The 27,832-nt window shown below is 43.3% G+C and overlaps 1 protein-coding gene across 12 annotated transcripts; it reads right to left on the reverse strand.

The window, feature by feature from the left end:
• Nucleotides 1-1,512: 1,512 nt before the first annotated feature.
• Nucleotides 1,513-22,153, reverse strand: LOC148005617 (uncharacterized). Of its 12 annotated transcripts, none has more exons than XR_015621394.1 (5): nt 22,097-22,153; nt 18,849-18,982; nt 5,813-6,021; nt 4,811-5,065; nt 1,513-2,521 (listed from the first exon to the last, which is right to left on the reverse strand). XR_015621394.1 is itself a non-coding variant. In XM_087551734.1 (5 exons), exons 2-5 carry the CDS (start codon nt 18,854-18,856, stop codon nt 2,490-2,492), a joined length of 282 nt encoding a protein of 93 aa, XP_087407860.1. In that variant the 5' UTR covers nt 18,857-18,982; nt 22,097-22,153; the 3' UTR covers nt 1,526-2,489. The 12 variants fall into 12 exon arrangements, 8 of the variants coding, with proteins under 8 accessions (XP_087407860.1, XP_087407856.1, XP_087407857.1 ...); XM_087551734.1 differs by lacking the exon at nt 4,811-5,065 and adding an exon at nt 4,574-4,733 and having other exon boundaries at nt 1,526-2,521; nt 5,813-5,894; XM_087551730.1 differs by lacking the exon at nt 4,811-5,065 and adding an exon at nt 4,574-4,757 and having other exon boundaries at nt 1,530-2,521; nt 5,813-5,894.
• Nucleotides 22,154-27,832: the final 5,679 nt, after the last annotated feature.

Consider the following 27,832-nt stretch of genomic DNA (forward strand, 5'->3'; position numbering starts at 1 on the left):
TTAACTCTCAGAAGAGACTTCAAGTGTTCTGACAACTTATAAACCATATTTCAGAATAGACCAGAGCTCAGACGTTGGAGGCTTCGGTGACTGGCACCATACCTTGTCTAGGGCTGCTTAGTCAGGTTTATGTCTTGCCTTCTTTTTAACATTAAACCTCATGTCAAGTCCCTAAGAACACAAAGATGGGTCACTGGAACTCATTTGTTTCTCTTTCCAGTACACTAATTTTAGATAAACCCTTCCTCCTCTGCTTTTTATTGTTGCTTTGAGTACAAGAGACAAGTGACCAGACCTCACTAGCCTATTAGGGATTATGAAGCCCAGGCTTTGACCCTACAAGCTCCCATAACTATTACATGACTTGTCTGGGAACAGGCAAGAATAGGAGGATGGGATGGCCTATCTAGAGTTCTTAGTTTGAGAGAGTATGTGTTTTTCTGGTCACTCTACACCTCACCTGAACGTCATTGGTATCTTAGCAAGAGAAGTTTAATTCAACATTTGGAAAATGAGTCATTGTTTTACTTTTAAGGTTTAAGAAGTTTTTCATTAGGCAAATGAAACAGCTCAGTGGGTAAAGGCATTTGCCACCTAGACTGATGACCAGAGTTTTATCCTTGTAATATTGTTTTCTACCCTCACAAGAACACCATTGCATTTCAAGACACCTGAACATGCATGGCAAAAATGTACATAAAAGCACGTGAATGAACATGAATAATATAAAAATAAATCTTTTTTAAAGAACTATAAAAATGCATTTTATCCTGAATTTTTCTTAATAAGAAACCTTTCGAGTTGTTGGTCAGGACTATCCAAGATAATTCCAAAACACACAGCTTACTGTTGCTGCCCGTAGTAACCCCTGAGATGGAAGGGAAGTCCCTATTGTGGACACCATGTATTTCAGAAATAGGGCCAGAGAACCCTGAGCTGAATGACCCCTCCATGAGGACTAGTTTTACCAATTAGATGCAGAGCTGTGAATACCAGCCCTGATGGATAAATCAATAAAATACTCCTTCAACTGAAGCTCAATGTAAAAGGGCAGGCAAATTATGAGTCAAAAGGTTAGGGACTGTGAGATTGTGTTTCCTAGTAATATGACAAGGTATCTCCACAAAGCCTCACCAATATGACCTCCCAAAAACAAGCTGAACAATGACATCAGCGGGCATGCCAAAGTAAAGAGGAAAAAGCCAGTGAGACCTCAACCTTACACAAAGAACTATATAGGCAAGCAAGGATGAGAGCAGGAGATGTGTTCTCAGGAACGGGCACACTAATAGGTTGTCCAGTGTCAAATGGCCATCCTTGAAAACACGTACACAGTGGCACTATATAGACCAAACAGGTTGTATTTAGGAATATATGTTGTATATACATATAAATTATGAATTTAATAAGAATTAGTGAAAAAAGATGCCATAAATTAGAAAAAGAAGATAGAGTAGCAAATGGAAGATTTGGGGGAGAAAAGAGAAGAAATTTTGTAACTATATCCAAAAAAATTGTCAACGTAAATTCATTAGGTTAAACTTTATTTCAATGAAGTGATTTTTTAAAAAAGAACAGGCGTTAATTTTCAATACATTCATGTATAATATATTATGTAATACATGTAAATCATAATGCATTATATATTAAAGAAAGATCACACATACATATATTGAAACATTATATTGCTCTTAAAAAGTATGAGATCCTAGACAGGCATGGTAATTTATGCCTGTAATTCCAGCATTAAGGAGACTGAGGCAGGATAGTAGCCAGGTTCAAGTCCTGAACTATGTGGCAAGACTTTGTCTCCAGAAAAAGAAAATAAAGGCCAAGAAAGTAATCATGTCACATGTCACATGTCACAGCATGGATGAACCCTAATGATGCTGAGTGGATTAAAATAAAAAAAAAACAACCACAACCAACAACAAGGCAAACACTTTATGATCCAGTCATGCAGGTGTCAGACCAAACTCACAGAAACAGAACCGAATGGTGGCTGCTACAGTGGGCAGAGCCAGGCAAGAAAGAACTCAAGCTTCATGGCATTTCCATTCCAAGATAGAAAACCTGACTCAGTGGCATTGAACTTCATACTTCCAATGGTCACAGTGGTTGTCTGTCTGTCCATCTGTCCATTCATCCATCCATCTGTCCATCCACCCGTCCCTCTAACCATTTCTCTTGAGTTTTTGAGACAGTCTCACTATGAATCCTTGGCTATTCTGGAAACTGCCATGAAACTAGGCCGTCCTCTAACTCTCTAAGCTGCCTTCACCTCCAGACTGACTGCTAGGATTTAGTGGATGCGTCACCACAAGATGGTACATGGAACGGTTTGGGGGCACACGAGTGCTGTTGTTGTTGTTGTTGTTGTTGTTGCTTATTAACTGGTTTGTGCTTCCTTCCTCCCTCCCTCCATCACTTCCTTCCCTCCTTTCTTCTTTTCTTTCTTTTTTATAACCATATGTGGTAGAATTTCAAATTTATCCTGGATGTTCCACTTTGAAACAATTTCCTGAAAGAACACACGAAAGAGTTTATTAAAAGAGTGTAGGAGCACAGGCCTCATTTACAGGACTCAGCAGCACAGGGTCTCATGGGAAATGAACTATTACTAATGGGTTTTCTTTATGTTCACTGTCTGAAAAGGGGTATTGAAGTGGAATATTGTTTAGAGGTACAGGGAAGAGCACACTGCACATTTTCTATATCTCACATGCTGTCTGTGGTCCTCCACTTTTTAATCAGCTTCACTAGACCCATAACAGAGGAGATTGCCTCTCTCCACCAGGTTTCAGTTCTTGACCCTGAAGTCACAGGCTAAGACACTCATTACTGCAAGCCAGGCTCACCCTCAAGGTACCTTTTGCCCTGGACCAATAAAAAAAATCAAGCTTGGCTAGTGTTTTCTAATCTCACGTGCATGTGATTTTCAATATTTTATAATAAGGTAAAAGCTTTTCAGCAGAGCTTACTCAGCACTGTAACACATGGCAGAGGAATGGGACTTGTAATTCCACTGACCTCCTGTTCAGTTGATGAGGAAGCTAAAACAATGGGGGTACCATTTCATTCCCACACTGTGAATAACAAAAGTCACTCTTCATATTGTCTTCCTACCAATTGCTTAGCGTGTTTGCCTGATGTGTATTTTATAAAATAAAAGAACTTGGTAATGACCTACCTTACAACTTGATGGGTTGATACCCTCTGCAAGTCTCATATTAGAGATCTCACATAGCAGATATTTACATTACAATTCAGAACAGTAGCAAAATTACAGTTATGAAATAACAATGAAATAATTTTATGATTGGTGGGTCACCACAATGTGAGGAATGGTATTAAAGGGTCAAAACATTAGGTTGAGAACCACTGCTCTAATCTTTATATTTCTAGCCTACCTGGGTTTCTATATTAATAGGGTTATAAAATTATATTAGTTCATAGTTTCCATTATTACCACTTTTCTTCCATAATGTTTGCTCATGCTGTCTAGTGGAATTTTCAGCAAAGACCTAAGAATATTATTTTTAAAACACTGAAGTTATACAAAGATTTATTCTTGGTATTTTCTCCATTCTCTACATTCTCAGAAGCAAGCAATGGGAAGAGGGGAGGATAGTGAGGGAGAGAAAGGTGACATTCCTTGAAGACAGAGCTGGCTTCAACGTCACCCAAACAACCTACAGGACTATTCCAGCCTGCCTTACACTAGTGAGTCTTTGGTGTGTTCTAAAGCTTATACCTGTCCAATGACTCAGATCCCTGTGAACCTCTCACTGTGTTAGCCTAGTGTGGGTGGGTCACCTCACCACAGGCTTCAGAAGCTCTAGCAAATTAGGAAAGACTCCCTATGAAATCGTCTTTGAGACTTGACAAAATCCACACCCCACCCTCCCACCCCCAAATAGAGAAGAATCTTAGCTTTGGCCTTTAACAGGTGTGTCGAACAGAACCAGCCTACATGCAAATAGAGAAGCTCCCTGAGCAGAACAAGGGGGTTCTATTCAGCCTAGAAAAATGAAATCATATCTTCTGAGGGGGGAGGTGAGGAGGAACTGAGACCATTCTGTTAAACTAAAAAACACGAAGATTGCATGTCTTTGTAAGAGTCCATCAGAAGACCCCCCTCCAACTCAATAAGGCCACAGAGACCAGACTCGCTGCAATCCACAAGAGGTTTATTGTTCCAACGTACGTTGGGGTCCCCCAGGATGCAGGCAAGAGGAGACCCTGAGTTCACAAAGCATACACTTTTTATAAACATTTGGGCGAGGAATTCGGCAGTCACCTGAGTTCCCTTCAAGTTTCTGCAACTTCTGCTTTATATCCTTGCAAGACTGATCTATGAATGCTACTGTCACCATAGCCTTATGCTCCTCACTACCAGGGTCATAAGGTGTAAAATGGCGAAAAGCTTCCATAGGTCATTCTAGGAACATGGAGGGAGACTCCTCAGGGTCCTGTATAACCTCTCTTAACTTAATCAAATTGGTGGGGCATTTTCCAGCCCCTCAGAGACCTTCCATTAGAGTCTGACGATAGACCTTCAGGCACTTGCTACCTTCAGGGGTATTGAAGTCCCAGTCTGGCCGGATGAGTGGGAATCCAGCCTCAATGTTGACAGGCAGGAGTGAGGACCTCCCATCCCGGCCTGGATCATTCTTTCTGGCCTCTAGTAGGATTCTCGGTCTTTCCTCAGTGGTAAAGAGTACCTGCAAGAGCTGCTGACAATCATCCCAAGTGGGCTAATGAGAAAAAAGAAGAGAGTCTAGAAAATCAATAAGGGCTTTAGGGTTACCAGAAAAGGAAGGATTGTGGGTTTTCCGATTATAGAGGTCCGCCAAAGAGAATGGCCAGTATTGCATTCTGATCATCAACGGGCCTGAACCCTTGCAGAGAGGGCCACAGAGGTCTCTGGGGAGGTTCCCCTTTTGCTCCGAGTCCCCTGGGCCGGCACCTCCGGAACCGAGAAGGGAGGCCTGTGGAACAGAGGAGTCGCTCCAGTGCCTGACGGCGGTGGCAACTCAGGGATGCCGCTTTCTGCTCCCTGTGGCTGAAGGAAAGGGGAATAGGGCAAAGGGAGGTGTAAAAGGAGGAGATCGACATCAGGGCCTGATAAGACAGTCTTCTTGGGGGCCTCCTGGATATCGTAGGTCCCCATAGACAGGGGTCCTGCAGAGGAAAGGAAGGAACGGGCCCAGGAAGGCGAAAAGGTAGCTAAATCCTCCCAGACAACAATATACAGGACTTGGTCCAGGTGACTCACAGACCAGATCCCGAAGATCTGCATCTTGACACCTTTGATAATAGGAAGAGAAAAGGGCCACTCTGATGAGTATAAAGTCTGCCACTTTCCCTTCTTAACTTCCACTGACGGGTTGTGAATTCTACTTTTATCTTCCCTCCAATGGTCTAATGTCAGAGTCAGAGGGGTGGAAACAGTTTGTCCCATGATCTCAAACAAAAATAGTCCAAGTCCAAAAACATAGCAAAAGCAAAAAAGACACACAAAAAAACTGACCACCCAGTGACTGGCACAGAAGAAAATTACAGACTCAGATGGCCGGGGGCGGGAGCCCCCTGTGCCCAGATTGAGACGAACCCCATCAGAGTCCTTCTCCCAGTGGGAGACTAGAGCATCCTCTGAGTACCCCGTTGCCGCAGTGCTCTGGCACCTCTGCCTGCCACTCTGGCAACTTAAGATCAAACTGAAACTACAGACCGAATGCGGGCACCAGAACAGAAGAAAAATGCACACAAGACACACAGGCAGAGACGACAGACAGGGATCTCAGGTTACCTTGCTCGAGCGGTCAGTCCTCCGATCCACGGCGTCTGGATCCAGAGGGAGGCTTCCCGACCAACGCACCAGATTTAAGAGTCTGCCAAAAGACCCCCACTCAATAAGGCCACAGAGACCAGAACCGCTGCAATCCACAAGAGGTTTATTGTTCCAACGTTTTTATAAACATTTTGTCAGGGAATTCAGCGGTCACCTGAGTTGGATGTCTGCAACGCACAGCAACATTTAAAATTATTGGTCAACTTGAATGGGCAGATTGTCTCCTTCATTTGGCCCTGTCCTGTCCATCTTGTGGAATTTGTGATATTTCCTGGCATTGTCTTTTTTCCTAGTCACTTCTCTCTCTGTCCTCACTCTAGGCAGGGTGGTTCCCTGTTTAGACCATTTCCTTATCTGTTCTTCCTCCAGGCAGGGTGGTGACTTGCTATTTCTGATGGGGTCCTCACATCTTTTCTCATGACCTGAGTCAAATTATTTTAAAATTAGGTAAAAGTAGGGGGCAGTGTTGGTATCAGGAACCTCTCTTGCCTCCAGCAGCACTGCTTCGCACAGGCTCTGCCCGCAAGCGACAGGGACCCCGCCATGGAAACGGCCATACATTCCCAGAATACATCTGGTTTAGCTCCCACAGTCACCTGGGAGCAGTTACATCACAATTCAAATAAAAGGCAGACCCCTTCTGCCCCCTTCCTCTTCTCTTTTTCTCTCTTCTCTTTCTCTCTTTCCTCTCTTGCTCCCCCCCCCCCCGCCCCCGCATCTCCCAATAAACCTCTTCCATGTAGAACCATGTTGACCTGGTGTGGTTTGTGTGGACACAAGCCGCAATTTCTATCCCAACAGGGTGACTGTAAGTGAAGAGGCAGGAAATGGGGGGGGGAGGGTCAGGCCAAGAGAAGAGTGTGTGAGGGTGATTATATTCAAGATACACTGTGTCCGTCCATGTACAGAAATATCCTAATGAAGCACATTACTTTTTGACTGGTGTAACACTAATATTTTTTCCTTAAAAAGAAAGGAAGTTTTGTGGTTGATATTTATGGCATCCCTCCAAAGTTCCTTGACCCATGCTTGAAATAAATTAGCTCAAGGTCCTTAAGGCAGAAGAAGGCTGCAAGAAATCTTTAAAAATTTCTCTTTGGGAATTCTAATAGTCCTTGGTATCAGTAGCAGAAATAAGGAAGCCCTAAATGTGTTTTAGGACATCTATTTACTATGTATATGATATATAACTCATTTACCATTATATTATATAATAATATTAATGTACATAATATACTAAGTTAGATACACTAGTCCTATGCAGTAAGTACTTAGACTGGCCTTTGTCTTTGGTTCCTGGGAGCTAACCTCCAACTCTCTGGACTTTCTTGAGTGGTAGGAGTGTCTGATACCTAAGGTTTTTGTCAATGAGATGACTCAGAAGTAGGCCTGGTCACACGACAAAGACCAGCTGCATTTACGTGACAGAACCCTAATAGAAACTCTTACATGACCTAGTTTCTTGGGTATTAGTGCACCTGGTGATCAGGAGAATGAATACTGGGTGCACTGAGATTTCATCTGTGGGCCCTGTCCTCAGCAGTTGTTTATCTTCCTGATACAAGCTAGTCATCCGAGAAGAGAAATAAGGAACTCAGACTCAACTGAGAACAGGCCTCCATCAGATTGCCTATTAACAAGCTTATAGGACATTTTCTTGATTGTGATTGATGTGGGAGGGCCCAGACCATGTGGGTGGGGCCATCCTTGAGCTAGTGTCCATGGATGCTGTAAGAAAGTAGACTGAGCAAGCCATCAGAAGCAAGTCAGTAAATAGTGGATCTCCATGGTCTCTCCTTCAGTTCCTGCCTCCAGTTTCCTGACTTCACTTTTTCTTACTGATAGACTCTGACCAAGCCTTATAAACTCTGTCTTCCCCAAGTTGCATTTAGTGATGATGTCCTTATTATAGCAAGAAAAATCCAAACTAAAAGAGATCCCTCTCAGATCATGCCTGTGTATATCACATTAAGTATAATAAATTTCTGAGTTCTGTCAGTTTTTCAAAAAATTATAAGACATGATGATCTGATTGTCTGTTGTCCAGTTGTATATTATTCAATTTTACAGAAGGATGACTAGCCTGTAAGTTCCCAAGCTTAAGGGTAATGTCTGAAGTGTCCACAATCTAATCTTACCTCTGGTCTTTAATCCATCACTGCCCCCACCTATCTCAATTTTCAGACTATTTGCTTCCTCAAACATAGGCACCTATGAGGAAAAGAAGGGCTCAGAAATGTAGAGTTCTGAGTCCTGAACTCATTCTGTGTGCATTTATTCTTTCAAAATAAGAGGTTCCTTGACCTGTATGGGAAGACACTCAGCAAACCAAGGAACTAGAATCCTAGGTCATCACATCAAACACACTGAATATTCATATGACCCCATATGAAATATGATTTTGACTTGGGGAAAAATATCAAAATGCAGTCTTATAATTTTGTTCTTGGAAATTTATCATTGAATGATTCCTTGACAATTCTTTAGTTTATATCTTCTCAGCAACCACGTGACTGCTTGAGAAAGACATTTACTTTTGAGGAACTGGAAAAAAATCTAGCCTACAAATTTGTTTTTAAATGAAACTACTATGGATTATAAATTTAGCAATTAATGACACTGACAGGATGTTCCATCTTCTAGACTTTTCACTGAGTTTGTCATTGTTTGCAGTTTTTTCTCTCATTTTCATGTTAACTTGTTTTTGTTGGCCATTAACTATTGTGCATATTTTATTGTGCATAACTATTATGTCCTTAGTGAGACCCACATTGTAATACTTGTGTCCAAGAAGTGGAACAGCTCTGCCTGACACCCCGGTGGGGTGGCTAAGGCTAAGGAGAAGAAGTTGATAGTATGAGACAGTCTCTATTATTAGCTTACATGTTGGTTTATGTTTGCTTTTCATTTCCTCGTTTAAACAAAGATCTGTTTATAGAATCAACCATTGTGGTTTGAATGAAAATGGCCCCACAGGCTCATAGAGAGTGGGACTATTAGGAAGTGTGACCTTGCTAAAGTAAGTGTGGCTTTATTGGAGAAAGTTTGTCACCTCACCGTGGGCATGCTTTTGGGGCTCAGATCCCTGAGTCATGCAAATGACTCACAATTTCACTTCCTGCTGCCTGCCAATCCAGATGTTAGAACTCTCAGCTACTTCTCTCGGAAGTATCTTATGTCTGCCTGTGTTCCACAGTGCTTCCCATCATGGCGTTAGTGGATTAAATCTCTGAACTCTAAGCCAGCCCTAATGACATGCTTTGCTTTAGAAGAGTTGCCGTGGTCATGGTGTCTCTTCATAGCAATAAAAACCCTAAAACAGCCACCTATCCTTATCTTTGTTTGGTTGAATATTTTCAAGAGCAACTTGGAGGATAATCAGGCTAGGAAAAAAGAAAGAATGCATATTGTTTCAAAAAAAGAAAAATGAGGTTTTTCTGGCCTTGGTGGGGACAGAGTGACATGGTTCCTGCTCCTGGGACAGGGCCCCATTGTGAGCCTCCATGAGTGTTGATGACTGCTATGGGCATAAGGCTTGTTTGTATGATAATGTACAGATTTTCTGGAATGGGTACTAGCAGTGGAGGTCTCTTTCCTCCCAATGAATGTCCTCCCTGTTAATGTTAATGGCTCCATGATAATTAGAAACAGCAGGAGTCCAGGAGTTGAGGCTGTGGTTACATCTCAGCGAAATAGTAAACACTGGACCTTCCGGACAGCCCTTAAGGCTATGGGAAAAAGCTCTAAACATGTGAGTTCAAAATATATATAATTTCTCAACTATGCAAAAATAAGGATGCAATATGAATTCAAGAATCTCAAGGAAAAAAGCAGCTGCACTGTGAGCCAACTTGTTAGAAAATTACTAAGGAAGGAGATAAAGAGATTTAGGGAGCGACGACCACAGAAGATCCCACTCAGTAAAGTTTTTCGTTTATGTTTAAAAAGGCAGATAGATTCCTGAGTTTAGGGTCAGCCTAGGACAGAGCAAGGTTAGACCCAGGCTTGGTGAAAATGGCTTCAGGGCAGAGTCCCACCAGACTAGTTTATTGTCTGTGTTTAACAAAGGCCCACAGTTCTCTGAATTCTTTTGCAATGTTAAGAAAAATGTGTACTTGCTGACTCCTAAGAATCAAAGGCTGGGGTCACGGTCACGGGATGCTAATTCATAAGATAATCAAAAGGAAACCTGGAGTAAGTGACTCGATTGATATGTAAAATAAAAGACTGGACCTGTTTCTGCAGGAGATGAGCTATCCAGGTAACTTTTTTTCATTAAAAAGAGAGAACTGCTTGGAGAGTTAGCACAGACAAGCAGGACATGGACAAAGACATCTCTTAGAAGAGCAAGCAATCAGGATATAGACAAATCTCCAACAGGTCATCAGCTTAGACCCATGAATTGACTTCAAGTTGGCCTTTTTGCCACTCCCAGACACCCCTTTTTCAGAACCCCTCTCCAAGCCAAGGCTGGTTCTTGCACAACTTTAAGAGTATTATGCTGTTGTCAGGGATTAATGCCTTTCTCATGGAACTGTATGTGTTAATGCAAATCAGGTCATTATGGTATAAGGCTGTCCCTCATATTTTGTCTCCTCTTCTGTTCCCATTTCTACTTTTCTGCTATTCTGACACAGCATGAAACCCTCACCACATGAAGCCATCCTGGAACCATGCGTAAAATAGTTTATTTTATTGATTATTCGTTATCTTACATATTCTATTAGAGTGCCACAAAAATCAACCACTATACCAGGCAAGGAGAATAGGTTCCAGAAATGGGGAAGAAAGGAGAGTTCTAATTTATCCAGTCCAAGGGAGTTAATCAGGCAAGTTCAAGTCACTGAATTTTCTACTCTGGGTTGATGACCCCCTCTGTGATCCAAATTTCAGTGTGTGTGTGTGTGTGTGTATGTGTGTGTGTGTGTGTGTGTGTGTGTGTGTGTTTGTGTTTGTATTTCTGCCTGATTCGTCAGGCTACAGCTTTCTCAACTTCATGCTTAAGAATTTATCCAAGTATTGACTCTGGCTCTCAGATGGTAGGGTATTGGAGAATAGTAGAACTAGAGTTTTAAAAAGGTTACTCATTGTCAGAGTCCGGATGTGCAGGGCCGGACGTGCCTGAGGGAGAGCCAGAGATAGGACTTGCCAAACCAGCTATCAGCCCCAAGGACATTTACCATCTGTAGCCACCCACTCCTCTTCTTTCACTCCCCAGAAGTGTGTCATCCCCCTGAGTGAGATGAGCCACCCTACCTGCCTGCCGAGCTGCTAGAGAGCACGTACTCCTTGCTGATGTAATTTCGCGCCAAAAGTAACTGTGCACCATTTGAATTGACTAATCATGTGTAACCTCTCGAATGCCCCTAACCTCCCCTATATAAACCCCCGAGTTTGGAAGCTCGGGGTCGACACCTCTGTCTCCTGCGCAGGATATGTGTCGACCCGGAGATCCCCGTAATAGATCTCCGTAATAAACCTCGCCTTTGCTTATTACATCCAAAATGGTCTCTCTGTGTCTGGGGTCCGCGATTTCCCACGACTTTAGAAAGGGTCTCTCTTCGGGGATCTTTCATTTTGGGGGCTCGTCCAGGATCTGCGCGACCACCCCAGACTCTGAAGACCCCTTGGAGGTGAATTGGATGTTTGTCTGAGTGTCTCTGTGTGAGCGGCACCGCATTCGTCAGTCTGTGTCTGTCTCTGTTTTGGTTCCGCCGTGTGTGTATATATGTGTGTCTTAGTACTGGTCAGTGTTAAGAGGGCAGATGTGTATTCCTGCCCTGTGCTAAGAGGGCAGATGTGTATTCCTGCCCTGTGCTAGGAGGGCAGATGTGTGTTCTTGCCCTGTGCTAAGAGGGCAGATTGGTATTCCTGCCCTGTGCTAAGAGGGCAGATGTGTGTTCCTGCCCTGTGCTAGGAGGGTGGATGTGTATCCCCACTCGGTGCAGCTGGTCCGTGAGGACCCCCTGGCTGCGGAAGGGGGGACGCCCCGGGCCCGCGAGCTGCGGCCCCTGGAAGACGTTCCACGGGCGGAGAACAGTCGGGAGAGCCCGGCTGTGGCCAGTCAAGAGGAAGAGAGTGGATGTGGAATCCCACTCTGTGTCTGTGTTGGGAGAGTGGATGTGGAATCCCACTCTGTGTACCTGACTGTGGTTTTCTGGATAGGATGCTTTGTCTTGGTTTTGTTTGCCTGGATTGTTTTCTGTGGTATTGTCCAGTGTCTTTTTGACTTATGTTTCATGTTTGAATTTGGACTGACGACTATGTTTGAATCTTGGACCGAGGACTGTGTTTGAAATCATGAAACTGTTTGCTTTGTTCATCGAAGAGTTTTACTTGGTCCCCTTAATGCTTAGTGAGTAAGGAACTTAATTTTGTGGACCTTGCTCTAGTGGCGGTGTGTTGGTTGATAGCCAAAGTTAATTTTTAAAGCATAGTGTTTTATCTGTGCTTGGGCTCGCAGCCAGCGGTGATGAGTTGGGAAAGATTTAAATTTTGCTTGGGAGTAAGGAATCTTAAAGGCGGAGTTTCAGCCGGTTTGACACTTAGTGCGTAGCTGCCTAAAAGATCAGAAATGCTGTCAACGGGCTATAAAAAAAAGGACAGGCTGTGTTAGAAATGCTACAGGAGGAACTATCTAAAAAGACTGAGAGCGAGGTGGGAGAAGACTATAAGGAAAACAAGAACAAGAAAGGAATTTCTGACATTTGCTCACAGAAGGAGAGCACTCATTAAGAGAAGTTCTTTAAGGAAGCCTGCCTTATCTGCTGTCCTTATTCCAAGGGAGGAGTCAGTCTCCAGCACTAAATTACTTTTCTCGTTGGTCATCATTAACATGGAGAGTGCCTTTGGTCCTATCCCCACAGCAGCCAGTTCCTGCCCCTATGGTTAAAATGCCCCAGGTTGGGGGACAAAAAGAGCCCCTAAAATAGTTTCAAAGAATCTACAACAAGCTGTAAAGAACTTTGTTTTGTTTTTCCAGTCAAAATTTAGAATTCAGGCTTTGGCGGTGGCCAAGGTCAGGAGTAATGTTTTCTTTTCCATGGGCCTTTTAAACCCAGTGAGACAGTTTGGTAAAAGGGCTATTACTGAGGTCCTGATAGCCCCAGGTGAACTGGTTAAGATTCTTTTGTCAGCCACCTGGCATCTAGCACCCAGGTTCTAACCATCTCTCCATCCTTTTGTTATTAGTTGTTACTAAAAGCCTAGTGTCATTTGGAGGCTGGTTCTCTTGAGAGGCAAAGCCACGGAGCTGACACTGAAGAGAGATACCCCTTGAGGGAAAATCTAAGCTTGTGCTTATTTGTACAATGGCCTTTTTGTCCAAGAAGGCCTCCTGGTTTAGCTGTGTGACTAAATGCTGTTTGCCCTCTTCACAAGATTCTCCTATTTTCTCACCATCCCATTTGAGATGCTTGTTAGTAACTGTTAGAGGTCTTCTTTACCACTGAGGAAAGACGGAATCCTACTGGAGGCCAGAAAGAATGTTTCAGACACGGATGGAAGGCCTTCACTTCTGCCTGTTGACTTCAATACGCCTAAAGGTAGGGAGTGCCAGGTCTGCCGCCAGGCTCCAAGGGTGGGTCTCTGAGGGGCTGGAAAATGCCCCACCAATCTGGCTAAGATAAGGAAAGGATATGAAGAGAAAGTTACATAAACTTGAAGGGTTAAGCTAAGTCACTGAGAGAGTTATTGTAAGGTGCAGAGAAAATAAGTTTGATGTGTGGTTCAGGGTCTGTGCACAAAAGTGGACAGCACCTAATAGATGCAGACAGAGAGATTGAAAAAAAAGAAAGAAAGAAAGAGGTAAAAAGAGCAGGAAGCTAGGGAAGAAAAGAGACAAAAAGAAGAGGAAGTTAGAGAGCTAAAGAGAGATAAAAGATGAGAGAAGAACATATACTGGCCACAGTAGTTAGGGAACCTAGGAAGATAGTACCTGGCAACAGAAGAGAATTCCTGGCTAAAGATCAGTGTACCTAACGCAAAGAAAAAGGACGCTGGTCAGGGACTGCCCAAGAAAGAACAAGAGGGGCCACTGGAGAGCTTCTTGGTCCTAGAGTGCTGGACAGGGACCCAATGCTCTGTGCTCCTATGCCCCCCAGTGGGCCAATATCCAAAGACCTTGAGTGCAAGGGGCTACTGGCAACGAACAATACTTATGGACTGCCCGAAGAACAGTGGACCTTGGCGTGGGCCAGGTAACCCACCCACTAATTCATGGTCATCCCTGACTGCCCCTATCCCTTGCTCATGAGAAAATTGCTCTCCAAATTGGCTTGCGTGGGCTGAAATGGTTGGGTGAGGCCATGTGTATGCATATCTACAGACTGTGTATGTGGAGCTTAAGACCTGTCTCAGTGCACCAGTACCTGATGCTGGGAGATGAATGGCTTAGCGCTGTTCTGCTTGGAACATATCACTCCTGCCAGCCGGGCACTAACAATTATCACCCAATCCAGGACTTAAACTGTGATAGAGTGGCTGATGTTTTGCCTTTGAATAGAGTGTCCCAAAAGATGGGACCACTGGTCAGCTGCCATGGACTAGATTCTCCACCGGTTGGGGACAATCTGGTCACCTTGCTGCCCAATCCGGACCTGGAGCCACCACAGCACGAGTGTCAAGCACTGGCAGAAGCCCATGGGTGGAGGAAAGACCTCTGCGACTGGTTGATTGACACCTGCTGAAGGCCGAGGCTACCTTGTCTACAGACGGGAACAGTTCTCTTCATGAAGGTCAGAGATAAGTGGGTGCTGCCATGGTGGACAACACAATGTCATCTGGGATGGCTGAACCTCAACCCCCCAGTACATCAGTGCCGCAGATGCCTTTACCATCTCTTGGATGCCCTGGTGAAGCCAACAACTGTGAGTACTATTCATTGCTCAGGATATCAGGAGGGAAGAGATTCAGTGGCATGGGGCAGTAACAAAGCAGATAAAGTGGCTCGGGAAATGGCTATGCAGGAGCCTATCCTGGTTACAGGCCTGCAAGAGACAGCCACTGGGAACTGGGATTGGACTAAGGGATGGCCTCACTTAGAATGTACAACAGAAGAAAAGGCCCAAATTGCATAAATAAACAAACAAACAAACAACAACAACAACAAAAAGACAATGGCACACTTGAGGGAAAACTATATTCCTCAGAGAACAAAGAAAAGACTCACTTTGCCAAATACAGAAATGGACTCATTTAGGAGATAAAAAAATTTGTCCAAGTAGTTAAGTGTATGTAATAGACTTTAAGATTTTAGCCAGAGAGGCAGTAAAAAGTATAAGGTATGTCAATAAGTGAATGCTTAGCAAGCAAACAGGGCAAAGAGACCTAGAGAGTTTAGTGAAAAGTCGAAGTGAACTTGACTGAGATAAAACCAGAAAAATATAATCACAAGTATCTCCTAGTGCTTGTAGATACTTTTTCAGGAATAGATAGAAGCTTTCCTCACCAAATGAGAGACGGCCTCTGCAATCATCAAGAAGATACTGGAAGAAATCTTCCCCAGGTCTGGAATGCCCAAGGTAATCTGGTCAGACAACGGCCCTACTTTCGTTGCCAAGGTAAGCCAGGGTGTGGCCAAGTATTTAGAGGTTGATTGGAAATTACATTGTATTTACAGACCTCAAAGTTCAGGACAGGTAGAGTAAATAAATAAAATTTTAAAAGAGACCCTGACCAAATTAAATTAACCATGGAGACTGGCGCAGACTGGGTGACACTCCTTCTCTCTTGCTCTCTTCAGAGCAAGAAATACCCCTTCCAGATTCAGCCTTACCCCCTTTGAGATCTTATATGGGGCCTCAGCTCCTCTGACTGTATTAGATGATGTTACTGAACCAACATGTCATAGTAATAATGATTTGTATGCCAGGCTAAAAGACCTACAGGTGATACAGAAAGAAATCTGCTCAGAGCTGGCAGCAGCCTATGCCCTAGGGACCCCCGAGACATCTCATCAGTTCCATTGGAGACTCAGCTACATACGATGGCACTGAATGCAGATACTCGAGCCTCACTGGAAAGGACCGTACCTGGTGCTGCTGACCACTCTGACAGCCATCAATTCTCAGCCGTGTACTAGCTGTTGGGGCTGAGAGCTGGGACCTAGAGGGAAACTCAGATCTTCAAAAAGCTCCCTAGACTTAATTTCATGTTTGCCCTGGGTTCTATCAAGATAGGTGTAGGGATAGGCTTGATTTCTATTATGAATGATGTAACATTACATATGTTATATTTCTTGGGACTGTGCCTCAGGGATCACAGTCTGTATAAGTTTAGAAGTTCTAAAAGCTAGTCATGACCTTGGTGTATAGGCTTAGATAGTGTCCAGATTAGAATCCTCATGTTAAGACAACAATACCAAGCTGTTATGCTAGATGAAGCTGAGTTCTCCATGTAGTTCTAAGATTAGAACTATTAACAAAAAAAGAAGAAGGGAATGTAGAACTAGAGTTTTAAAAAGGTTACTCATTGTCAGAGTCCGGATGTGCAGGGCCTGACGTGCCTGAGGGAGAGCCAGAGATAGGACTTGCCAAACCAGCTATCAGCCCCAAGGACATTGACCATCTGTAGCCACCCCCCTGAGTGAGATGAGCCACCCTACCTGCCTGCCGAGCTACTAGAGAGCACGTACTCCTTGCTGATGTAATTTCACGCCGAAAGTAACTGTGCACCATTTGAATTGACCAATCATGTGTAACCTCGTGAATGCCCCTAACCTCCCCTATATAAACCCCCGAGTTTGGAAGCTCGGGGTCGACACCTCTGTCTCCTGTGCAGGATACGTTTCGACCCGGAGATCCCCGTAATAGATCTCCATAATGAACCTCGCCTTTGCTTATTACATCCAAAATGGTCTCTCTGTGTCTAGGGTCCACGATTTCCCGCAACTTTAGAAAGGGTCTCTCTGCGTGGGATCTTTCAGAATAAATAAACAAATGTCAGCATCTGTGTAGACACAATCATCATGATGGCAATGGAATAAAACAGTTTCAGAGCACATCCTTTTTAAAATAACCAACATGTAAAAGCATGGGTGCACAGTTGCTAAAAAATTAAATGTCACTTCTACTGATGTTAGAGAATATAGTTACTTCTAGTTGTGAGCCCAGACTTTAATGGCTCAGCTATCTTTGCAGTGCCAGAAAAATCTAGTCCATTTTCAACATAGTTACAGGACAATAGGAACAGGGAAAGAGGATGTGGGGCTCTCCTGGAGCTCCATGGACTTGCACAGGCAATGGCTTTGTGGTCCTATTTCCAGTGCTTGATCCCATAGAGAGGGGAAAAAAGCACTCTGCTCCCCTTTTAATTCTGTCCCCAGCACTTGGCTGGTCTGAATGTAACCCATATGGTTCCAGCCTGAGTCTTCTAATGAGTTCATCCTGAAGAGAGAAAATCATTTTGATGTACACTTAGTAAACTTTCGCCTTTAATCAGCATGGCTGCTTTTATTACGCTGCTTGGAATTTTCTGGTCTGTCACTCTGGCTACTATCACACTGTAAAAAAATTAAAACATTTTAAATGGACATAAACGACTAGCTTTACTTTCTAGGAGTTGACTTTATGCCTTTTTGTTTAGCTGATTGCAGTTTGAGAAGCCTAATTTTATGAGTTTATCTTACACATTCTTACCACTTAACTCTTCTGACTGAGCGTTGAGCTGCTGGCCTGCCAAAAGGAATATGAACATGAGAAACCGATGCTCAATGCCATCAGCAAGGGACATTATCAAATCACTCCTACAGCCCGTGTCTCCATGTTTCCAGTCTTGAACCTGGCTATTTAAACATGACAGGTGCCGTGAGACTCACCCTCCCATGGGGTTGCTGCACCAAGCCCAGAGTCTCAGTTATTGCAGGAATCAGAAAGAGTGAAAGTGAATGAGGGGGGCAAAAGCCAGAAAGACACCCTAAGTGTTTCCTCAGCTGCCAGCATGTATGACTTAAAAAAAAAGTCACACTGCCTTTCTACACAGGGGTATTGCAGGCTAAAGCCTAATATTAATGGGAAAAGTCTGGTTAGATGCGCGGGAGGGGGCTGTTTATTTATCTATTTTCTCTTTTCTTTTTCTGTTAGCTTGGCACTTCTGGGAACCAAAAATTGCCTCCATCGTATTGACCTATAGACACACAAAGCAGTTTCTCAATTGCTAATTAATGTGGAAGGGCTCATCCCACTGAGCACTATAGCATCCCCAAGGAGGTTCTATAAAAAAGGTAGCTGAACATGAGCCTGGAAGTGTAAGGTTCAAAGTGAGTCTTAACTACCAGGAGGACCCCTTCCCTCCAAAGTGAGACACCAGAACAAAGTTCGATGCAAACACAAGAAAGAGGTTTATTTTCTGGCACGTCGGGGTCAACACTCAATCAGCCCCTCATGGCGAGTAACTAGAAGAAGACCCCGAATGGCTATAACAAGCAATTTTTATACGTTTTAGGGGTACAGATTACATCAGCAAGGTTACAGTTTAAACTTATTGACAGGGCATATTGACCTTTGAATCTATTGTCTAGCAAGCATATGACATGCATTCAAACTCTATCTGGGACCAGAGGGTCAGGTGACTAGCAGCCAGTACATTTTGTGGTTTTTCAAGAATGTCCCTGCTAACTTCTGAGAACTGTGGGTGGAAAATGGAACTTGGCTTAGCCTTGACCCGAGAGGTGGGAAGCTGGTACTTGGCCTAATCTTGACCTGAGGCGGTGGGTGTAAGGCTGCAGAAAGCCCCTAGGATCCTTTATAGGAATCCCATAGCCTACCTACTTTCCACCAGCCTCTTAATAGCTCTTACACTTCAGTAAGGACTAAGGTCCTTCAGAAGCAAGCCAGTGTGATTTTAAGCCAGCAATTCCTTCATGGTTTCTGCTTCAAGCTCCAGCCCTGAGTTCCTGCCTAGGCTTCCCATGATGATGGACTATGATATAGAAGTGTAAGCTAAATAAAACCTTTCCTCTCCAAGAATGTGAGGAATACACTCACGTGCAGCTCACCCTCTCATGTTGAACGTCCTGGCCCACAGTTGTGTTAGAGGGGATGCTACTGACTCCACATTGGCCCTTCCACCTTCATGTACTTAGTGGAGATTCTGTTGCACTGTTTCCATAGTAGCCTTCCATCTCTGGCACTGCAGTAGAGTCAAAAGAAAAATCACTGACTATCTCCAGCCACAGATGTAGGCTTGCATGTGCAGAAGCAACTAACTCTGAATCAGAAGTAAAAAAGAAAAAATGCACAAAGATAAACAATACCTATTAAGAATTGTGTGATATAACAATTATTTGTATGGCATTAGCTTGTAGTAGCAATTATAGGCAATTAAAAACCATATGAGGTGTAGGAGAGGCTGTATGCATGTTACATGCAAAAACCATAACTCATTGTCTACCAGGAGTCCTGGCCTGTGCATCCCAAGGGACAACTTGATTTCTCTTCAAATTGACAGAAAGTTTTAGTGGTTTCCTTTGATCCTCTTGAGTCCTGTGTTATGGCCAGAGGAATGTAGGACTTTGGTGGTAGAGCTTAGGCTATGTGTCCAAGCCTAAAGACACCCAAATGGATGCAGTAAAAATAAAAGTTACCCCGAAGGAAGATCTGGGTGTGTCTGCAGAAGGGGAACATATGCTGGCCAGAAAACGTATTTTTTGCCTGCTCTGTGTCCTAAACAATTTTTTTAAAATCCCAAGATACAATGAAAATTATATACAATCTAGTTCTTTAAATTATATATTTTAAACCATATAAAAAAGTGAAGGATGAGCCACATAATGGGATGTGGGTAAAGTTTACAAACATGCAGTTTATAACAGAACAAAATGTACAAACACAGGGAACAATGTTTGGTCTTGCACACAATAAACTTGAAACAAAGAAGTGCAAAGCTGAACGCCACTTCTTAATTTTGCAAGTGCTTATAATTAGAGGGTTTCCCCAGGACATGGGAAAGAGCCTTTGGAAGTGTGAACTGGCATAGAAGAGTCTGTGATGAAACCTCCACCACCTGGAGGCATGACCCAGCCAATCCTCTGCTCAGGGCCAGTCTCTTGAGTACACTGGCAAAACTCCCAACATTGGGTAAAGAAACCAAACTATACCAAACAACAGGACAAAGAAAGTAGAATTTATCTATATTATAGAATACGAAGAAGAATCTAGGAGATCCATTTGAGGAATAAAGGCCTCCTAGACACAGAAGTAGATGAAAATTAAATATGGGCATACACTTTGGATAGAAATACCTAATACGTGAAACAAGTAAATGCTTCTGTGTGATGATTATTTTGTTTAAGAAAAATAAGACATGCATGGCATAGTGGCACATTTCTCTCATCTAAGTGCTAAGGCAGCAGAAGCAGGGGGTTACTACAAATTCAGTGCTAGCCAGGTCCACACAGTGAGCCCCAGATCAGCCAGGTCTAAAAGAGTTCTTTCTCCTTTCTGATAGTACAAACTCTTCTCCAACATTCCTAAACATGGAAATATGCTGGGGTTTGTGATGGTTTGTATATGCTTGGCCCAGGGAGTAGCACTATTAGGAGACTTGGCCTTGTTGAAATAGGTGTGTCACTGTGGGCATGGGCTTTGTTCTAGCTTCCAGGAAGAGAGTATTTTCCTAGCAGCCTCCAGATGAAGAGGTAAAACCCTCAGTTTCTCCTGCACCATGCCTGCCTGGACACTGCCATGCTCCCACCTTGTTGATAATGGACTGAACCTTTGAACCTGTAAGCCAGCCCCAATTACATGTTGTTCTTATTAGAGTTGCTTTGGTCATGGTGTCTGCTAAGAGCAGTAAAACCCTGACTGAGACAGTTTTCTTTTAAATTCCAAAAGGAGTCAGTGAGTTGGGAAGCTTACAAATCACTTTTTGTTTGCTTTCTTATATTTTCTGATCTATCATAAAAGTAACTTCTTACATTTTAGAATATACTCTAGAAGTTAGTGAAACATGTACAACATACTGGAAAATAAAATATAATAAAGCATAATACTGAGAATTTAGTACATAATAGCCAATATGTAAAACATCTCCTATGTATGGTTCTGAATTGTATTCTAAATGACAATGTTACAGAAGTACCTTTATTATCTCTGTTTTATAAATGAGATTCATGAGACTCTGACAAGCCAAGTGACTTACCTGAGTCTCTGCCTTGAGTAACATGCCAAGATTCTGGAATTTACAAATGCAGTTATCCTCATCATCAATTTAGCATAGTTCTAAGGTATAATTTATTCTAAAATATAAATATTGGTATAAAAAAACATCTCTCCACAGGGTTAAATTACAGAAGAATATGTATGCGGTACTGAGTGAATACATTAACTCTTAAGTTTCCTATCCCAAACTGATTCTACAAGATAATTGAACCTTCTGCAGGATGGAGAAAATCAAATACAACATATTCTTTTAAAAACCATGACACTTCTCAAATCCAAAATATTGTCAGTATAAGTCAGAGGTTGATAGAATTGGCCACTGTGCCCTTCTGACAGGATGGAGGCCTTCCACACTGAAGAACAAACCCTAGATTGGTAGCCTTCTCTGTACCCTACTAGTGATAAGAGTCCTGAACCCCACCAACAACTCATAGCCCATAAACAGCTCATAGACTCATAGCCCCATAGACAACTACAACATAAGAGTCCGATCATCATTTACTAAGTAGAGACAAGCCAAAGAGGTTAAATGATTTCCCTAAGAACACAAGGTAATCACTGATAAGTTAGAGTTGAAACAGAAGTTTCCTCCTTTCCAGCCATGGGCAGAGATCTCAAAATTAAACTCCTGTGGAATAAATCCCATCTACATCCATCCATCCATCCATCATCTATCTATCTATCTATCTATCTATCTATCTATCTATCTATCTATCTATCTATGCCATCTATCTACCTACCTACCTATCAATGTAGATTATGGAATGGCTACAAAGTATTAATAGAATACATTAGAGTTCAAGAGGTCTTAGAGGCCTGAGAGGCAGGAAACTGACAGACACTCAAACGGTGTCTTTGTGGAACATAAGATCATCAACTTCTGGATTTGTGGCTGCTGAGTGAGGCCACTGTTGGTCATAGATTTGAGAGCAAAGCTACAGAGTTGAGTCGAGCTGTGGGGGGGGGGGGGGGGAGACAGGGCTGGGTCTAGATGAGTAAGTAGACCTAAGGTGCAGGCACAGAAAAAGGAAGAGTAGCAGATGGCAGCTAAAAAGAAGGCATCCACAGCAGGTACAGAGCTGACCTCATGCTCCTGAAGGACTGTCCACTTCTTTACAGAGTCCTGGTGAGAGTTCACTCTGTCCTTAGTGTGCTGTGTTCAGTAAGTTTTGTGTCTTGTTTACATGATGATTTTGATATGGCCATGAACCCTATGTTCCCAACTTACCCAAATAAGTATATTTATTTCTACCCCCAAGAGTAAGCCATTTCTGTGTACACTGTGTGGGTGGAGCTTGATAGATGACGTCATCCACACATTCACCCAAATTCAGTGTATCTTCTTCAACAATGAGCACCTCTTTAAGCAATATGGAGTAACTTAGGGCAGGGCACAGTCTTATCTCAACTCTAGAACTGCCAGAGGGAGAAAGCAATCCTTCCTGAGACTTACTGGTATAAGATATCTAAGATTAAGACCCTTTAACATAATCAAAATAATGGTTTTAGTACAAATACTACAGAGGAAGTCAGTGGGTTTAACAGAGAGTCATCTTGAAGCTCCATTTTAGGCTATGATAACATTCCTCACTAAAAACCAGCTTCTCCAGAAAAGCAGAAGGCCTCCGGGGAAGGACACAGGGCAGGCAGTTTTATAACCTACATGATTACTCTTGGTTAGACATATGCAGGAGACTTCAACCAATCTCCTAACCCTATTCCTTCCCTCTTAGAGACCAAGGAGAGAAAACTGCCTTTCCCCCTTGCTGGAAACATGTTTGCTGGGAACAAGCCACAGGTCTGTTGCCTGCTCTACTCTCTCAAAGTCTAAGTTTCGCCAGTGCAAACTGTTATCCTCACTCTAAAAATATGGATCAATGAATTCTCTCCACAATTATGAAGAGACAGAGAAAGTGACTGACTCATTCCAGTTCTTTAAACATCTACCCCCACCCCAAACCCCTCACTTGCTCCCCAGTTCTCCTATTCTACAGCAGGTCTGCACTCCCCCGCCCAACACACACACACACACACACACACACACACACACACACACACACAAGAGCAACAACCAGCAGCTTCCTGTTTGGGCTCTTTCCTCATACTTTCCCACCTACCTCCACAGGACCCTCCCAGCCCTCTGTGACTCTGGACATCAACCAGACAAGAGAGCAACAGAGCCTCAAGCCAAAACAGGAGAGCCAACACCAAGAGTACGAGGACAGTATCTATAGTGATCCAGTAATATCCACCCAGTTCCCACAAACCAGAAAGGCTTGAAGTTGAACCTAATCCATCCTAGGATCTCATCAGCATGGAGTCAGCCACAGGTGCTACTCACCTCCCCTTGTCTTAGTCACTGTCCTGTTGCCATGGCCAAAGTAACTTATTTAAAAAAGTCATTTAATTAGAGGCTTGCTTACAATTGCAGATGGTTAATCCATGGTCTCCAGGGTGGGGAGCATGGCAGCAGGTAGGCAGGCATGGCACTAGAGAAGTAGCTAAGAGCTTACATCCTTACCTCTAGGCCAGAGGCAGAGAGAGAGCACGACTTGGCCTGATATGGGCTTCTAAAACCTCAAAATCCATACCTAATGACACACCTCCTCCAAAATGGCCACACCTCTTAATCTTTCCCAAACAGTTCCTCAAACTTTGGACCAAGCACTCAAATATATGAGCTGATGGAGACCATTCCTATTCAAACCACCACACTCCCATTTCTGAGTTTCCTATTGTAAAAATAATGGTACAATACAATGGTGCTTAACCTTTCTGATGTTGTAACTCTTTAATATAGTTCCTCATATTGTGGTGACTCCCCAAACATAAAATTATTTTTATTACTTCATACCTGTAATTTTGCTACTGTTATGAATCATAATGTAGTATTTTTGCTTTCCAATGGTTGTAGGGCGACCCCTGTGAAAGGGGTTGAGAGTCACTGGTGTAACAGGTAGACAAGAGCAGCCTAAATAACATTGTCTGATACAATTAAGTGCTGAGCACTAAACCTCATACCCAACAAGTGTTTAATTAGTGCCTTTGTCCAGTTACCGTCTTATTGCCTGCTCTTCCTCCTTAGAGCCTAATGTAGTTAAAGGCAGGAAGATACTGAGAAGACTTAAGTGGCCCAAATGCCTCTCATACTATAACAAAGGACTAACTTTATTTCAATATCTTATCTGCACAAGCTCTGTGTATGAATTCATTTCTTGCTACATGCAATTGTGTCTTGCTGAACAATGAGTCCACATGTTTAAGAGTCACAACAGTAGCACATTGCTTAAATGTCTTTGCTGGGATACCAGCCGTAGAATTCTCAGGCCACATTGAGTAGCAGGCAGTAGCTCTCCAGCAGAGTCCACCACCCTAGATGTTTCGGATTTCTTGGAGAATGTGTCTATCTTGAGAGACAATGAGCTCATCCCAATAAAGATTCAACAAAGAAAGGGAATTGCAGAGCAGTTTCTTTTATGAAAATAGATGTGAAAGTTCTGAATAAAACAGTTGCAAGCCAAATCCAAGAATACATCCAAAAAGTCATCCACTATGGATAAGTAGGCTTCATCCTGGAGATGCCGGGATGGCTCATCATAGAAATAGAGAAAGGTAGTCTTGCGCAGAAGGTATACCCACTAATAGAATAACTTCTGCTGGAATATGAAGTGTAGGCTTTGCTTTATGAAACATATTTTTTTTCTCATGACTGCCTGACTTTATTCATGTTTTGCCTTTCCATTCTATAATGAAGCAAGATTCTCAAAACCTGAGCAAATCTTTTCTGAACATGATTTGAGCCCACCCACATGTGCAGGCCTCTGTTGATATGGGGTCAAACTGCTGAATGTCCTGTTTGAGAGGCATAGTTTACTGCCTTCCTAACGTAGCTAATGAATTCAAAACCTCATAGATGAGACCTAGGGGCACCATAGTGAGAACCCCAGATGAACCAGGGACCCCTACCTGAAGCGGGGACCTGGCTGCCATGCCCTGCTCTTGGGGACAGCTTGTGCTGGCAGATGGCACTTACAGCTCAAGCTTCATGTCACTGCCAGCAAAGAGGCATGGAGGGAGCTCTCATTTGGGACTCATTTTGGGGTAGTCTTTTAAGTATCTGCCCTGGCAAGGAGAGGTCTGCCTATGTAGGCCGGCTTTTTAATGGTCCTCTCTTCTCTTCCAAATCTTGTCTTTCTCATTCTCCATGAATATAGTGTCCTCAAACAAATGGCAGACTTCAGGTACACAGAACTGCTCTGCCAGTTCCAGCACATTTGCAATGTAAACAGGAGAAGCTGGGAGACTCTTGCATAAAGTGCTAACAAGTATTTGTTCTGCTGAGCAGAAAGCTGACTCTCCCAGCCAAGGAGGCCTGGCCTCAATCTCTCTTGTCCCCTCATTCTTTGGCAGACAACACTATTGACCTCCCACCTCAGAGAAATTAAAAAGCACTTATCACTTAAACAGCCCCGCCTCTCTCACTTATTTCGGAGAAGGCCTGGGTCAGAGGGAGACTACGGGATAAAATGATGCTTTCCTTCACGCTCTCATGGGGTCAGAAGAACTGCACAGTGATGAGCAAGATCTGTCCAACCTCCAAGGCAGCTCTCCTGAGCCCAGGTGCTAAAAGGTTTCTGGGAGTCAGGGGTCAGGGGTCAGGGGTCAGGGGAGAAGATATTAACAATGATCTCAGTTTAGCTGGAGTCTCGGGTGTGCAAAGAAGGAGGAAAACGGAAAGGAAACACACTGGGAAATATTATCTCCAATGACAGAAGCCTTTGATGCCCTTGAAGGCACTGGATAGCATCTCCTGGATAGCTTCTCTTCAGTGCGCTTCCCTGTCTCCGTCTGCTCACCTCGCCTAGGCTCTCCACAGCCCAGCCACGCACACATCCCGTTCCCTACAGACCTCGGACTTTCTGCTACTCCCACCTTTACCTGCTTCCCCTTGTTTCTAGGTAAAGGCTTGTCACATTCCAAGCTGCAGAGGCTCTTCTTTGGGAAGCTGTTCCCAAATCCCCTGTTTAACTTTCCAGTCCCTGGGAGACACTCAGAGGCCCCTGAAGCCTTCCTGTCTGTTTTCCGATTATTAACCATTTTAGAGCTGATAGTGTCTCTTTCCTACTATGCTTGTAAGCTGTGAAGACAAGTTCCTGAAATCAGTTCACTTACTGTTGTATCTTAAGAATGAGCTAGTGTATTACAGGTGGTTTATAAGGAACAGAAGGAACAAGGGGACAGAAGAATGAAGGAATCAGGACCTGTGCCAGTCCCAAAGAGTGTTTCCTCCACCAAAATAAAGAGGGTCAGGATGGAACCAGCAAGCCAGGGTGCTGTGAGATCACAGGGCCTTGTTCACATCGTACAAGCAACATCTGAAAATGAGGGTGGTTTATACCCCTGCCAGAATTTGATATGCTGATCCACAGAAGTGCTTAGCCTGAGCCACAGAGAGCACTGGGATAACAGTAGAAAAATTAATGTCTTATAGTTTTGCATCTTGATCTGGTACGTCCAAAACAGTGTGTAGACCCCTCGTTGAGAGTCTCAGTTTCTCTCTTTCTCCTCCAATATGTGCTCATGTGTGTGTGTGTCTGTGTCTGTCTGTCAGTCTGTCAGTCTGCCTGCCTGCCTGCCTGCCTGGCATTCTCCCCGGCTACTAGACATTGATTGTGTCCATGTTGTTGCCAGCATCCCACTTTCTCAAGGTCCCCCAACATGCACACAAACACACACACACACACACACACACACACACACACATTCACACACACACACACACACACACACACATTCACACACACACACACACATAGACACACACATTCACACACACACACATTCACACACACACATTCACACACACACAAATTCACACACACACACACACACACACACACACACACACACACTCACTCTGTAACATGGTAATCCTGATGAATTCCAGATCCTTACAGAGTTAGTGATTTAACAGAGGCTTCCAAGAAACATAGTAAATTTTCACTTAATTTTAAGGTACTTTTATAGGTGTTTTAACTTTCATCTATACACAGTTATCTATGATTTTCTCAACATATCCAGTTTTTAAGACAAACTAATAAGAAAGACAAAGAATGCATCAGTTGGAAAACTGAAGTTTGCTTGGTAGTGGGATAGAAATTTGGTGCCTGAGGCTTCTGAATGCATGAAAAATCCACTAGAAAGAGAGCTCAGAAGAACCTTCAGCTGTAAGGTAAAAGCATATAAAGATATTTGAATTGTTTGCTCGTCTGTTTTCTTTTGAGAATTGATAAACATGCAGGGAGGCAATTCTTTTTAACCTCAACCCAAAAGAGCTAATGTGTCAGCCTGAACCTGTTTGGGGAGCATTTGAACAACAAACTTGATAATTCCAGGGACACATTGTCAAGATTCAGCATGAGTTTCTTGATTGCAATAGCAACTGCTTACAGACAGCCTCCGTCGAAAGCCAGGGACCTCTGTCTTTCCGTTCCAGGAAGCCATGAACATGTGTATCTTTGGAAAACGCTCATGTGTTTTCAACTTCCTGAAGAATTCTTGTAAAATATAACCGAACCACATGACCCTTTGTCCTGGGCTTTTATTCCACTAATGGACAAATTGGGAGGAGGCTGAGAACAAATGTGCTTTTAATTACCCAGATGCCTTTTTAATAGAACCTTGGATTAGTCTTTAGCCACTAAACATTGTCCAGAAATTTCTTAATAACGTTGGTGTGCAAAGCATTCCTTCCAGGAGAATAAAGATCTCATTGCCTGGCCGGCCGAGTTCTGTCAGGTTACTGGGGAGACGACAAAGA

Source organism: Rattus norvegicus, chromosome 5 (genome assembly GCF_021556685.1).
Source record: "Rattus norvegicus strain SHRSP/BbbUtx chromosome 5, alternate assembly SHRSP_T2T, whole genome shotgun sequence".
Lineage (NCBI taxonomy): Eukaryota > Metazoa > Chordata > Mammalia > Rodentia > Muridae > Rattus > Rattus norvegicus.